General features: G+C 43.0%; 1 protein-coding gene across 4 annotated transcripts in view; it reads left to right on the top strand.

Annotated features, from left to right (window-relative positions):
- The window catches only part of KIT (KIT proto-oncogene, receptor tyrosine kinase), an 81,189-nt gene that overhangs the window by 51,085 nt on the left and 16,455 nt on the right, over positions 1–13,649 (top strand). For all 4 annotated transcript variants that reach the window (XM_040625310.1, XM_040625309.1, XM_040625308.1 and 1 more), the window contains one exon: positions 12,968–13,082. In XM_040625310.1, the coding sequence (XP_040481244.1) occupies positions 12,968–13,082 (115 nt within the window). The remainder of the gene's footprint in view (positions 1–12,967; positions 13,083–13,649) is intronic.

Raw genomic sequence — 13,649 nt, 5'->3', positions numbered from 1 at the left:
ACAGTGCTTTCTCTTTCGGGGTTGTGATATGGCTCGTGTTTAGCTTGTTCTCCCCCTAAAACGAACGCAGTATCAACCCAGCCCGCGGGACCCTCCGGCATAGCATGTGGGTGCTGTGGGGGAGGGAGCAGGTGCTTCGGGTGGGAGGAGAGCTTGGGGCATGGGAACCCAAACACCTGGGTCCTGCCCTGCTGTGGCCCCCACAGCATCTTAGAGAAAGGTCTTTGCACAGAGGTCGAGGCCAAGGGACTGAGCTCACCAGCTGGGGCTTCTGCCCTGTGCAAAGTGTCTTCTGGCTCTAGTCTACGGCCTGTCTGCCCATCCAGGGAAGGACAGCAGGTGTCTTCCACACCGCAGCAGCCAGGGACCAGGGGACGGGGCCTCCAAAGACAAAGAATTCCAGGGGAGTGGCCAACAAGATGACCATTGGAATTAGCCATCCTGGGTGTGTGTTGGGGGGTGGGGAATGCAGAGACAGCCTGGAACATTCCCTAGGGAACAACTTGGTAACTCTGCAGAGCGCTTCCAGTGTGTTGGGCTGCAGGAGGGCGGTGGGAACAAAGGATGGGTGCCAGTTTCTTGTCCTCAAGGAGCTTACTTGCTGTGAAGTCATTGTACAAAGTTGCTTCATTGGTGCTGCAGGTCAGTGGTGTGGGGTGGGGGGAAGTGCGATCCAACTGTGAATGAGGACAGGAAAGTGATACCAAGGCAGGTTTTCGATGGCTAATCTGGGGTCTTTTAACTATACCCTCATTTCCATCTGGGGTCTTTTAACTATACCCTCATTTCCAAGACCCAGGTGTTCTTAGGTGTTTAGATAACGAGGGTCCCATCTGTGGAGCTAAACAAGTTTCTTAATAACTGCAGGCCTTGTCAGGAACCTTAATGTGCTGGTGTGTATTATACCTCCCCAGGAAGGGGGTGTGGAATGGGGTATACAGCTCAAACTGGTTTGACCACAGACCTACCTTTTTTGAGGAAATCGTGTTAATTAACATCTCAGTTCCTCAGAACTGATTATATGGTATCTCATTGGCCTGCATTTCAAATATGTCTAGATTAATTCAGATGTTAATCAGAGGCGCTTAGCATATTACACATGGGCAAGATTATCTGCTTCTGAAAAATCTCACTATTCAAGTAACTTAAGAGACGATTACAGGTAAATCAATATCCTTACAAGCATCATATGCATACTGTCCACACTAAACTGGATTTTTGGGTTCTCTGTAGTGCAGTGCTTCTCAAACTCTCTCTGGAAAAGGACCTTTTTAAAAAAAATTTCCAGTTTATTCTGGAACCAATCACTAGGAGGGTGAAATGAGTAAGAGCAGACGTATGCAAAATGCCAGTTTAAATTCTTTTTTTATTATGAGATTCAGTAGATAGAAAATTTATACTGTCAAATTGCTTCTTGTAAATGCTCATTACCAGTTGGTTGCACTTACCCCTTGAGGACCAGTAACAGCAGATCACGGCCATGGCCTACTCCACAGACCTCATTTCTCAGGGTTGCTCAGTAGTTGGGAATTTTATAAAATTCCATTTGCATCTCTTTTTCCCTGGCTTCAAGGTCAGGGAGGCATTAAGATCTGTTTCTCTGCCCCCTTCTCATGCTTCCATTTACTAGTGTGGTCTGCCAGTTGGCTGTGAGTCACTGACCTTAGAAGGATGTCTCTGAAGTCACCATTCTTTTTCTCTGGTGACAAAATTGCTGCCATTTTCCTTGCCAGGCCAATGTGCCTGCTGGTGAACTGCCTATTTGAAACTGGATAGGAAACCGCATTAAGCTTCCAGATGATTTTTTTATTTTTTTATTTTTTGTGGATTCCCTATTGGGGCAGAAGGCCTTTTGTGTATTCTGGGCCCTGGGTTGCAGATCAGCATTTACTGAGCTCCGGCTTCACAGCACCGGGCACACAGATAAGGACGGTCTAGTGTCTCCCCACTTAGTTAAGTTTTTCAGGAAGTCTTTCGTTGATGTCAGTTTGTTACAGACACTTAACTGACAAAAGGTACTTCTTTCACTTACCCAACACATTGGACTTCTCGAGCTCCGAAGCCTTTGACAGACATGCTATTTTTGTGTGAAGCTTAAAAACAACTACCTCTTCTGAAGTGTGTTCAATTGCTCTTTACAGATAAAAGGTAGCTAATTACTTTGTTGATTTTTTTTTAATTGAAAAAGATTTGCAATGTTAAATTTTGAAATTTAAAATTGGAGGGGTGGTGTCCATCTCGACATAACATTTTAGCTGAGCCAAATACAGACGCAGATCTGCTGTGTGATTTATTCTGTAAATAAGCTTAGCCCCAAGGATGAAAGGAATTCGGCTGTGCAAAAATTAGAATTGATAGAAATCAGAATAATAAATGCATAATATTCGTGCAGAAATTCAGTGACTTTTACTCAATGACATTGATGCATAATTGCTTAATAAATTCAGCGCTGAGAAATGCTTACGAAAACCCACGATTTTGAATGGTTAAATGTTTGATGGTTGAAAAATTCATTTGTTTTAAAAACCCTGCATGTAGATTCGAGTACGTTGGGGGTGTGTGTGTTTTAATTGCTTATGTGGGAGGCTTTAAAAAATAATCATATTCTGTCAGTTTATGTTAGAGAAAAATATGTAGCATATTAAACTTGAAAATGTTTTAAGTCTGTTTTTAACTTCTCTAACCAAGCCATGATTTCCATGTCTGTTCATTTGGCTCCGTGGCATTAAATGTGGTTTATAAAGGCCAAGACCTATAACTTGTTTGCCTTTTTTCAGCAGAACTTCCAGTGCAAACTGATGGGAGGTTTTTTGGTTTTGTTTGGTTTTGTTTAGAGAGAGTGGGAGAGAGTGTGGGGTGTGAGTGGGGAGGGGCAGAGGGAGAGGGAGAGGAGGAGAATTTCAAGCAGACTCCACATCCAGCTCGGAGCCTGACGCGGGGCTGGATCTCATGACTGGAGCTGAAATCAAGAGTTCGATGCTTAACTGAGTGAGCCACCCCGGTGCCCTTTTTTTTTGGGAAGGGGAGGTCCTGGGGAGAGTTTTCATTAAAAAACAAACAACAAAAGCCAGCAATTCTTTGCATTGAACTTGCATTACTGTAATCACCCTTGCCAGGCCTGTTGAAGATATATACAGAAATCAGATGCTTAGTTCTAAAAAGAAGTTTGAGATCTTTGGTGAAAATGGCTATTTGTTTCCTTTGCAGATCAAAATTGGGAGGAAAGTAGAGTTCTAAAATCTATACAAACACCCAAAAGTGCTTTCTTTTTTTTTTTCTTCTTAAATATATTTAGCTTACAATGACATGATATAATAAAAGTGCTTTCTTAATAGGACCTACTCTTTCCAAAATTCCTGGAGGTATTAGAAGAAGTGACACCACTGAGATTCTATAGGTAGTCTGTGATACTCGGTTAGAAACCTGTGGTCTCCTTGCTTATAGTAACTGTCACACAATAAGGCTTTTGCCAGATCCAGGACAAACAAAAGGCCAAATGTACATTTAACTCTAAGTGATACACTTGTTCTTTTCCCTCTCCACCCAGTATTTTTGAATACATTTCAAGCATTATAGCGGACTTAAATGTTAATCAGTAATGTACATATTTTACGAGTTTATTTTGGCATATGATTTCAAATAATCCCATGTGAATCCTGAAGTAACATACGTAATTGTGGAAGGAAAGTATGATTACTGTGATAAAGCAGTTGTTTTTCAAACGTGTGGAATGCTTTTAAGAAGATCCAATAAACTTTTTTTCAGCTTTATTGGGGTACGCTTGACAAAATTGTGAGATATTTGAAGTGTATACATGACTTTGATGTATGTAAACATTTTGAAAGGATTCCTCCGCCCCACCTCATTGAGTTAATTAATGCATTTGTCACCTTACATGTTTACCCTTTTTGGTTTTGGTTCTCTGGGTTTCTTGGGGGGCGGGGTGTTTGTTTTGTTTTTTGGTGGAAACACTTAAGTCCTACTTTCTTAGCAAATTTCGGTTATATAATACAGGGTTATCAACTACAGTCATCATGTAATTCATTAGATCCTCTGATCTTACCCATCTTACACCTGTTTGTATCCCCTTAATGCCCCTCCCTGTTTCCCCCATCCCTTAGATCCTGGCAACCAATTTTCAGCTCTTTTTTGATGAACTTGATTTTTCCCCCAAGACTCCATTTAAGTGATACCTTGCAGTATTTGTCTTTCTGTCGGGCGTATTTCATGTCACATAACGCCTTCGAGGTTTATCCATGTTGTCACAGATGGTAGGATTTCCTTCGTTTTAAGGCTGGATAATATTCCTCTGTGTGTGTGTGTGACATTTTCTTTCTCTATTCATCCATCGAAGGAAATTGAGGTTATTTCCATGCCTTGGCTATTGTAAGTAATACCGCAGTGAACATAGGAGTGCAGATCTCTCTTCGAGGTAATAGTTTTGTTTCCTTAGGATATATACCAAGAAGTGGGATTGCTGGATCATAGGGTAGTTCTCTTTTTAATTTCTTGGGGAACCTCCATGCCCTTTTCCACAGCAGCTGTACCAGTTTGCCTTCCCACCAACAGTGCGTGAGAGTTCCTTCTCCATACCCTCGTCAACATTTGTTCTTTCTTATCTTTTTGGTAATAGACACGCTAACGGTGTGGGTGATAGCTCATTTTGGTTTTGGTTTACCAGTAACTTTAAAATGCCTCTTTAAAATGTTATCTGATAACATTTCCAGATCCGCATTATGCATCTAAAATTTGTGGTAAATGGTCTCTAGGGGCCATAAATAGGTCTCTCTCCAGTCTTAAAGGTCTACCCTTCAATGACAACCTAGCCAGTTGAGTCAGAGGACTGCGGTACTCAGGTGGTGGTAACAGGAAAGCAGGCAGGACAAGCAAGATACGGAGAAGCCGGGGGCTGGCCTTCACCGTCGGCCTTACCTGGAACACGTGTCATGTGACGTTAAGCTAGATTGCCTCTCCAGTTAACTCTCCAAGTCACCGACTCTACTTCATTTACAGCAGAGTGGTCAAAGGGGGTTGAAACGATTTGAGGAAATGCTAAATAATGCATTATTTCTAAATCACCGTATCATGTAATTAACATCCTGTCTGCTGTGAGCAATTATTTATAGATCATACAGTGTACCCATATCAGTCCAAGTCATAAATCATCCAGAATGAGGTCTCTTGATGAGAAAGCTTCTCTTTGACCACATTTGCAAAATCTGGGCTCCCTTTTATGTAGTTTTGGTCATAGTTAAATCTAGTTATGGGTGGCTAAACTCTCCTTCTAGGGAGAAGCCACTCGGAAGGGTAACACCCTGCAGACAAAGCCGCACATTTGCGGGAGGGGAGGGCAGACTGTCAAGTCAGCCACGTATACAGATGGCTTGGACGGCCTGCCAGCCAGCCCTCTAGGTTACCCACCTGGCTGGAGGTCTCAGGGACCTTCACCCAGGTTTAAATGGTAATGTGGAAATGTGCGGTAGCCTTCAAGGATTGCTTAGTTGGGGGACTTTGGGTCTGTGCTGCTTATGGTCCCCATGAGGTGAGAGCACAGTTACTAGAACTTTGCCTCTTCGGAAGGTAGAAATGTTTTCTACCTTCTGTCTCCATTTTTTTCAGGGCCGATAGGACCTTCCAAACATTTGGGTGTCCAAACCATGCTTGCATTAGAGGCTAACACACTTGATTGTTGAGTTTTGCTTGAGAGGCTTTGCTTTTCAGTGTTTTGTTTTTTTCCTACTAGATGGATTCTATTATATCTACTCTTACATTAAATTATTGGATTTTTTTTTTTTTTTGTAGAGCAAGATTGCGAGCAGTGGGGAGGGGCAGAGGGGGGGAGAGAGAGAGCCCCAAGCAAGGCTCCACGCCCAGCCCAGCGTGGAGCCCCACGCAGGGCTCGATCCCACAACCCCAAGATGATGACCAGAGCCGAAATCAAGAGTGGGATGCTCAACTGACTGAGCCACCCAGGCACCCCGAAATTATTGGAATTCTTAAACATTAAATAAAATCAGTGCTGAATGGAACTCCTTTCCGATTTATTTACTTGCTTTTGAGAATTTGCTGTAAAGGTATCACAGTAACCAGAAATGCAGTTTGGTTTGTGCAGACATTTGTATACATGTGTTTTTAAAGTAAAACAATATGCGAAGGGTGAAAAAATTAGAAAATGTAAAAAAGCAAAAATAAGCAACTTTTAATTGTACCTGTTAAAGTTTATTTACATTTTATAGATTACCACTGCTAATATATCCCTTATTGTATATGTTCTTCCTGAACATTTTTTTAAACTTTGTGGTTTTTTTTTGCAAAAATGAGCTCATACTGCTTCATAAGCTTGTGTTCTGGTGCTGAACAATGAGTGCATTGTGCATACCTTTCCAGAATGCAGTACTCTTCTTCAGCCTCGTTTTGGTGTCTCGTTGCATGGATAGTGCATAATTTTTTTAACCCATGTCTGGCACGGTTTTGAAACATTGTGGAGTATGGATTGGGTCACAAATGATGTGACTAGGGTTTTAAAGAAACCCATCAGATGCTTATTTAAGGTTTATAATTATCTTGTTTAATCTCAACTGAGTGACCTTGCCTAAGTGCCTGCCAGTAAATAAGGTTATCATCTGTCATTATCTTCCATGCTCCCGTGTCTTAAACATATGTCACAGAAGAAACACTGTGCTGGCTTTTGGGACAGTTCTAATTTAAGGAATAATTTTCAGATCTTCTTACTGGGGTTGCTAATCTATGTAAAAAGAGGCGCTTGTCTTTTTACATTAATCTTTTTATAGGTAGTGTGTGTTCATTTGCGATACCTGACAGTGTCTGAGCTCTGTTTTTATTCTCTATTACTGAATTTGAAATGAGTTTTTGTTGTTCAATTGCTTGGGAATTATGAGTGTTGTTTTGATGTGACACTTTAATACTTCCTTCTCCTAATGAAGATCTCTGTGGCTGCAAGAATTGCTGTAGACATTTAAGTTGAAAGAAAAAAGGGGTATCACGGCAACCTACTTTTAAAGTAGAATTGGATTCTCTTACATTCTGAAAAACATTTAGGAAATGTGTCGGTATTCTTTTTCCTTCATGTCTCATGAGAAAAGTTGGTCTGGTATTGCTAATTTGGGGGATGTAGTAAAACGCTGGACCTGTTTGAGAACAGGTAACCTGTCTAGATGGAGCCCTTATTGGTGTGGTCTGGCCAGTGTTTCATGTTTATGGTAGCAAAACAGGAGAAACAGGTTTAAGTTCTATCACCACGTCAACTTCTGCTAGGAATTGAACATGAACTTGGGGCATCATTTTCTAAAAACAATCTGAGTATTCTCCTTCCTATTCATGGAACTTGGACTCTATGGAGATTTCCTTTCCAGTGGAGCCATATATGTTTTGACATCAAATTAGCCCCATTCATGGATACATGTACCCAGGTTCACCTATAATTTAGTGTGAATTTAAATTAAGCCAAGAATAGGTGCATAATTTTCCCATGGGTTTCATGTCAATAACCCTTGTCCACTTTTGAATTACGTGGCAAAATGAATTCACTGCTTTTCCTGAGTAGAAAACTAGCGTTTAACCCCTGGCCGCACTCCACACGTGTGTCCCCACCCGCCCTCTGCATGTCCGGGTCACATGCATGCATTCCGTGGTGCCCTTGGAAACCAAGCACGGTGATTTTGGCTGAGGAAGGCTTTCTGCAGGTAGTTGCAGCCCGTTAACGTCGTCTCAGGACTGGGAGATCTTTAATGGCTCTATGGACAGAGTCGTGCTAGGGCTGGATTCTGCCTGCAGCCGATTCTTGAAGGGCGCATAAACTGAAACCTTTTTTTGAATGGTTGAAAAAAAATCAGAAGATTTTGTGAGACATGAAAATAAAATTCAGATGTCAGTGTCCGTAAGTAAAGTTTATTGGAACACGGCTGCACACATTGGTTTGCATGTCTGGCTACATTTGTGGTACACAGTGGCACAATCCGGTAGCCGCAAGAGAGACCCTGAGGCCCACAAAGCCTAAATTATTTACTGCCTCACCCTTTACAATAAAAGTTAGCTTACCCCTAGTTTAGAATATCACTTCATTAGGAGGGTGATTTTTTTTTTTTTTTAATGGTAAACACTCCTGTTAAAGACAGCTGGATATAGGCGACTGTAGTTGAAGTTTTGTTTCATTTGCTAAACAAACTTCTATCAAAGTGCCCATTTGCTAGTTTCTGGCAATCTTTTTTTTAATTTAATTTTTTTAGAGAGGGAGAGAGAGAATCTTAAGTAGGCTCCACACCCAGTTTGGAGCCCAGTGCGGGGCTGAATCTCACGACTCTAAGGTCATGACCTGAGCTGAAACCAAGAGTTGGACGCTTAACCAACTGAGCCACCCAGGCGCCCCTCTGGCAATATTTAAGAATGTGTAAAAACAAAATATATTTTCAAGATATCTGTTCTGGGGATTTTTTTTTAAAGTACACTTTTATATAAGTAAAAGTTAACCTGCATTTTTTTACACCCTTGTTTCAGCTGATTTAAGTTCCTTTATCACAACAGTGTGGCAGGCATGTAGATTTGATCCCGGCCCAAATAGTGCGAAATTGCTGCAAAGCATTGCTGTGTGGCCATTAAAATACACCAGCAGACCCACAATCGTAAAAACACAATGCATCCTTATGATCCCTCTTCGTTTAGTCTTTTATTGTTTGGAGACTTCAGTCTGTGTTCTTTGCTGATGATAGCGTGTGGGCAAATGGGCATTTCTAGCAGGAGCTGGTCGAGGTGGTCAGGGGTGAGAGGAGCTCAACTCAGAAATGCTCACCCATCCGTTACTCGTGGATCTTTTCCCGCCCCCACCCCCATCCCAGTCCCCGCTCTTATTATCTGTGCTGTGTTCTTAAAAATTTGTTTTGTTCTTGCCTTCCGTATGGACCTGATGGTGGCGAAAAGGGATGTTTTTCAAGATCACATATCTTTGGGGCAAATCGGCAAATGGTTAGGATTTTTAATGGCATGAGCCATGAATTCTCAGTAGAGTCCTAAGCACTCTGAAATCAGCCTACGAGTTGATCAGTGTTGTTGGAGACACTGGAATGACTCAGGTCCACAATGCTTTGAAAGGAGAAAAGGCTATTTTCTTAATCTCCGCAGGAAATACATAACTCATGCACCTCTTAGGCTTATCTAAACCTCCAACTTGGGAGGAATTAGGGAATGTGTCATTTGGTATAGTGCTGATTGCAGAATATCTCTGAAACCACAGCTCAGATTTAACCTGGAGAATTGCAGAGTTATGTGTCTTTAAAAGCAAAATGCATATTTAATGCCTTACACCGTGCATGGAGGCACTTAGGAAATGCAGATGAGCCCAGATTTTCGTTTTTAGGAATCAGATTTATACCTAGCTCATTCTTTATGCATTAAACATTTTCGTAGTGCAACTTGCCATGTAGAGCTGAAACTGTACGCGTGTAATTTAGCCTTTTCAAAATGAGGTCTGTCATCACCAGTGTTAGGGACACGGCTGGGATTAGGGTGAGGCGCCTGGGGTGTAAAATTTTAAGCAGGTGCTCACTCACGGTGCCAGCCCTGTATTTGCGAGACCTTGACGAGGGTAGGTGCCTTCTTAAATTCCACAATCTACGTGCTTCTCTTGCCTCACCCTCGTCCCGGCCCCGACCAGGGTCTTTTGGAGGTATGATAAAAAGGTACACATTGCTGGGTCAGATTCTCAGTTTACTGAATATCTGGGATGGGGAAGGGGGTGGGGGGCAGGAATGTCCGTTTTAATATTTTTTTCTTAGTGTTTCGAATGCACATTAAAGTTTAGAGACCTTCTGAGCTTGGTTGGCCAGGCTAAGGACCAACAGGACAGAAGCTGCTTCTGCTAGCCTCGGGTTACAACCGGCCTGAGACAGTAGCTTAAAAATCGGCCCAATTAACCAGCACACGGGAACAAGTAGGCCAGCTGGACGGCGCCACTCGCCGGCCCTGGCCGTTGTGTAACTGCTACCAGGTGTCACGCTGGAAGGCTTGGCTCTTGAGCACTTGTAGCCAGAGTGAAATGTAACTGATTATGTAATTTTGAGCTGTTCCAATTTTTTTAATCAAAAAATGTTTTATTGGTTCATCATTAGCTAGCTACATGTTCATTGTAAAAAAAAAATTAGAAAATAAGTCAAAAGAATAAAATAGAAACTATCCATAACCTGACTACCCAGAGATAACCATTGTTAACATCTTAAGGTACCCCCTTCAGCTTCAGCTTTTTTCTTTTTTTTTTCCTATTGAATTAGTATTTAATTCCACTCTGAAAAATCTATCGTGCGGCATTAGGAAGGATGGGTGACAAAAGGAATGTCAATGTGAGGGAATCTGTCTTAGGGCCTTGATTGCCATCTGAGTCCTCTCCAAGTTATCTTCGCCATCTCTGCGTCGACCCTTCCCTCTCCCTTTAATCTCAGCGTTAAAGCAAAAGTCACACGACCAGGTAGAGGTGTGGCTCTCTGACGGCCCACTGTTGTAAAAGAGTGGAAACAGTGTCCCTACCCAGCAGAGTCACCAGCAGGCTCTTCTCCCAGGCCCCTTCTTGTGATTCTATTCGAATTCCTTTGACCCTGAGGAGCTTGGTTCTTTGGAGGGGACTTCATCGTTCAGACCGCTCTTACCCTGCGTCTGCCGCAGGTCAGACTCCGCTCTGAGTCAGAGGTACGATCGGGAAGATGTGGTTCTGCCCTTGAGAACACAAAGTCTGATGGAGGAGGCAGACCAGGATGTTGTATGAGAGAGGCAGGTGCTCTAACATGCTGCGGGGATAGGGAGGAGAGACCGACCAACTTGGCTTTGGAGAGTTGGGGATGGCTTGGAAAAGGAGATGACACTTTGAAAAGAGTCCAGAGAGACCTGCCTTCTGGCGCCTGCCGTCTTCAGCAAATAGCATTCTCCTAAAGTTCCACTGTTTTTTTGTGTTCTGTCCTACTTTTCAGCCCAATCACACAGTTGCCCATGATAATTAAATGAGACTTGCCAGATGGATGCTTTCGCAAGACGATGGCTCGTCTTCTTGCTCTATTTGTGAAAGCTGGCATTGGATCCAAACTCTCAAGGGTGCCCCTACCTTGAGGTCGCTTTGGAGTGCCGCTCTTTTGTGCGCATGAGCCAAATGGCCTGTCTGTGCTCAGGGCCAGGCCGAGTGACAGGTGGGTGTGCCGTGCACGTGGACGCTGCTCCCGCCAAGCCATTTTGCCTGCAAGGAGATGAGGTGCTGAGAGCCTGTTCTCCGGTGTTCCCGTCCTTTGAAGAAATGAGCTCCTACGCTTCTGATCTGTCGGTTCTACCTTCTCACCACGTACATTCTTCCTATCAATTGCAACATAATCGAGGTCAGATTCCCAATGCATCGGGTTAAAACACAAACACATTATTTATCACACTATCTTCAGCAATTTTTAGATCACTGACGAGAATATTCAGAGTGGCAAATACAGTTAATTTAATTGGTAGCAGACTTGATTAACCAGGGGTAGGTACTCTGAATAGAAAGTAATAGCTAACTCATTAATGATTAATAATCTGTTTCCTATCTGTTACTCCTGCTTCCTTCTTTGTGTAGCTATCTCATTTAATTGTTGCGGCATCATTATGAGATGGGGCCTGTTGCTATTCCCATGGGACACAGGAGGGCAGAGGATTGGTGAGCGTGGGAGCCGGCCTGCAGGTCTGCCTGCCCTGCGCAAGCCTCCCCTTGTTCTGTGCCTGATGCCATACTGAGGATTCAGGGTGAACGCATCCCCACCCCTGCCATCAGATCCTTAGGGCTTAGCTTACTCATTCTCAAAGCATTAGAATCCTTCAAATATATTTCCAATAGAACAACTGAACATAATAGGGGCGCCTGGGTGGCTCAGTCGGTTAAGCGTCTACCTTGGGCTTAGGTCTTGATCTAAGGGTCCTGGGATCGAGTCCCGCATCAGGCTCCCTGCTCAGTGGGGAGCCTGCTTCTCCCTCCCTTTGCCTGCTACTCCCCCTCTTTGTGCTCTCTCTCTGTCAAATAAATAAATAAAATCTTAAAAAAAAACAAAAAAGAACAACTGAACGTAATAAGTTCATTTTCCTTTCACTTTAGGAACTAATCTCAAGAATTTTCAGTGCTTTAGGGCACTCTTGATTGAATACCAGTTGATTATTGTCGTTACCCAGAAATGTCAAATTAGAGCATTCCTGCTGATACAACTTACTTTTTCAGTGATTGTACACAGGCTTAGATATATGTATGAATAAAACTCTTGGGCTGGTTTCCTCTTAAAGTTTTCTGTCCATATTTTGCATTTGAAATACAAATTTGGAGGTAAAAGCCCATATTGTATTTTACTCTTATGTTTTGGCTTCTCTGTAAATAGGACAATTCAGTTCTTTTATTTCTGCCCACTCCCTTCTGCCCTCACCGTCCCCCCCCCACAAAGTACGTTCCTGTTGGGAGGGGTATGGGGGGGGGCCTCTCTTCTGTAAGTCCTTTTAATTTTATCCACTCCAGTCTGCGCCATAACTTGAAATTCCTATGGCAGATTTAGTAATTTGAAATTCTGATGGCAGGAATCTTAAACAGGATTTCCACCTTCACCACAGTTGAGAATCCTAAAGTTTGGATTCGAAGCCGTCTTTCAGATTCCCCCTCACTGGAAACAGAAACCCGGCCAGTGGTCCTGCGAACCCCGCTTCAGTCGTCCCTGAGCGGGGAGTTCTCAGGGACCCCCACATCTGCAGTGTGGACAGTCTACACTGTGAAAGCCTTTCCTGGCCTGACCCTCACCTCTGCCTCCCTGTGCCTTCCACTCACTGCTTCCGATTCTCCCCTTGAACACGTTCCCTCAGGGTCCTCCTCTTCAACCTCAAGGAAAGTTCTAAGGATTCGAAAACAGCGGAGGGGCAGTCCCGATGAGGTTTTCCAGCAGTCTGACGTATGGCCGTTTCTCTTTTCCTGCAGCAAAACCAGAAATCCTGACTCATGAAAGTCTCGTGAACGGTATGCTCCAGTGTGTGGTAGCAGGATTCCCAGAGCCCACGGTAGATTGGTATTTTTGTCCAGGAACCGAGCAGAGGTGAGAGGATTATTTTGGCTACTACTTGACATGCGTGAGGGAGGGACTGCAATGTAGTTGCATGTTAGATAGGTTTTCAGGGTTTTTTTTTTAAGCTTTGTTTGATTATATTTTTTTCCTATCCATGTGGCTTTTTAGGGGGCATAATTGCTGTATTTTTCGTGGTAGACATTAATTTTGTTTGCTGAAAAATGATTACTGAGTGACTTCTCTATTTTGGTGCTTATCTTCTGGATTTATCGTGCAATTTCTAGCCTGCAGGTAGATAAAGCAATTTTCCAGGACAGAGTAATTAGATTTCCATTCTATACACAGGAGGCAATGTGTGTGGGAAATGTGGCTGTAGTTATCATGAAAAAAAATTTACCCCAGAAGTTAATTGCCAAGTTACCAAAAAGTAATGATCGTGCAGTTACAACATACATACGGCATTTGTAAGCTCCGTGTTTTTAAAAGGTTTTCTCCTTGATGAGGCGCCCGGCCCCTGAGCAGAACACATCTGGCATTGTGCTGCCTCTCTCTCCCAATCTGCACTTAAGCCTTAAATTGTCCTTTCGCATTACCTGA

The sequence above is a fragment of the Ursus maritimus genome, unplaced genomic scaffold (assembly GCF_017311325.1).
Source record: "Ursus maritimus isolate PB19 unplaced genomic scaffold, ASM1731132v1 scaffold_8, whole genome shotgun sequence".
Lineage (NCBI taxonomy): Eukaryota > Metazoa > Chordata > Mammalia > Carnivora > Ursidae > Ursus > Ursus maritimus.
This window is presented reverse-complemented; position numbering and strand designations above follow the sequence as displayed.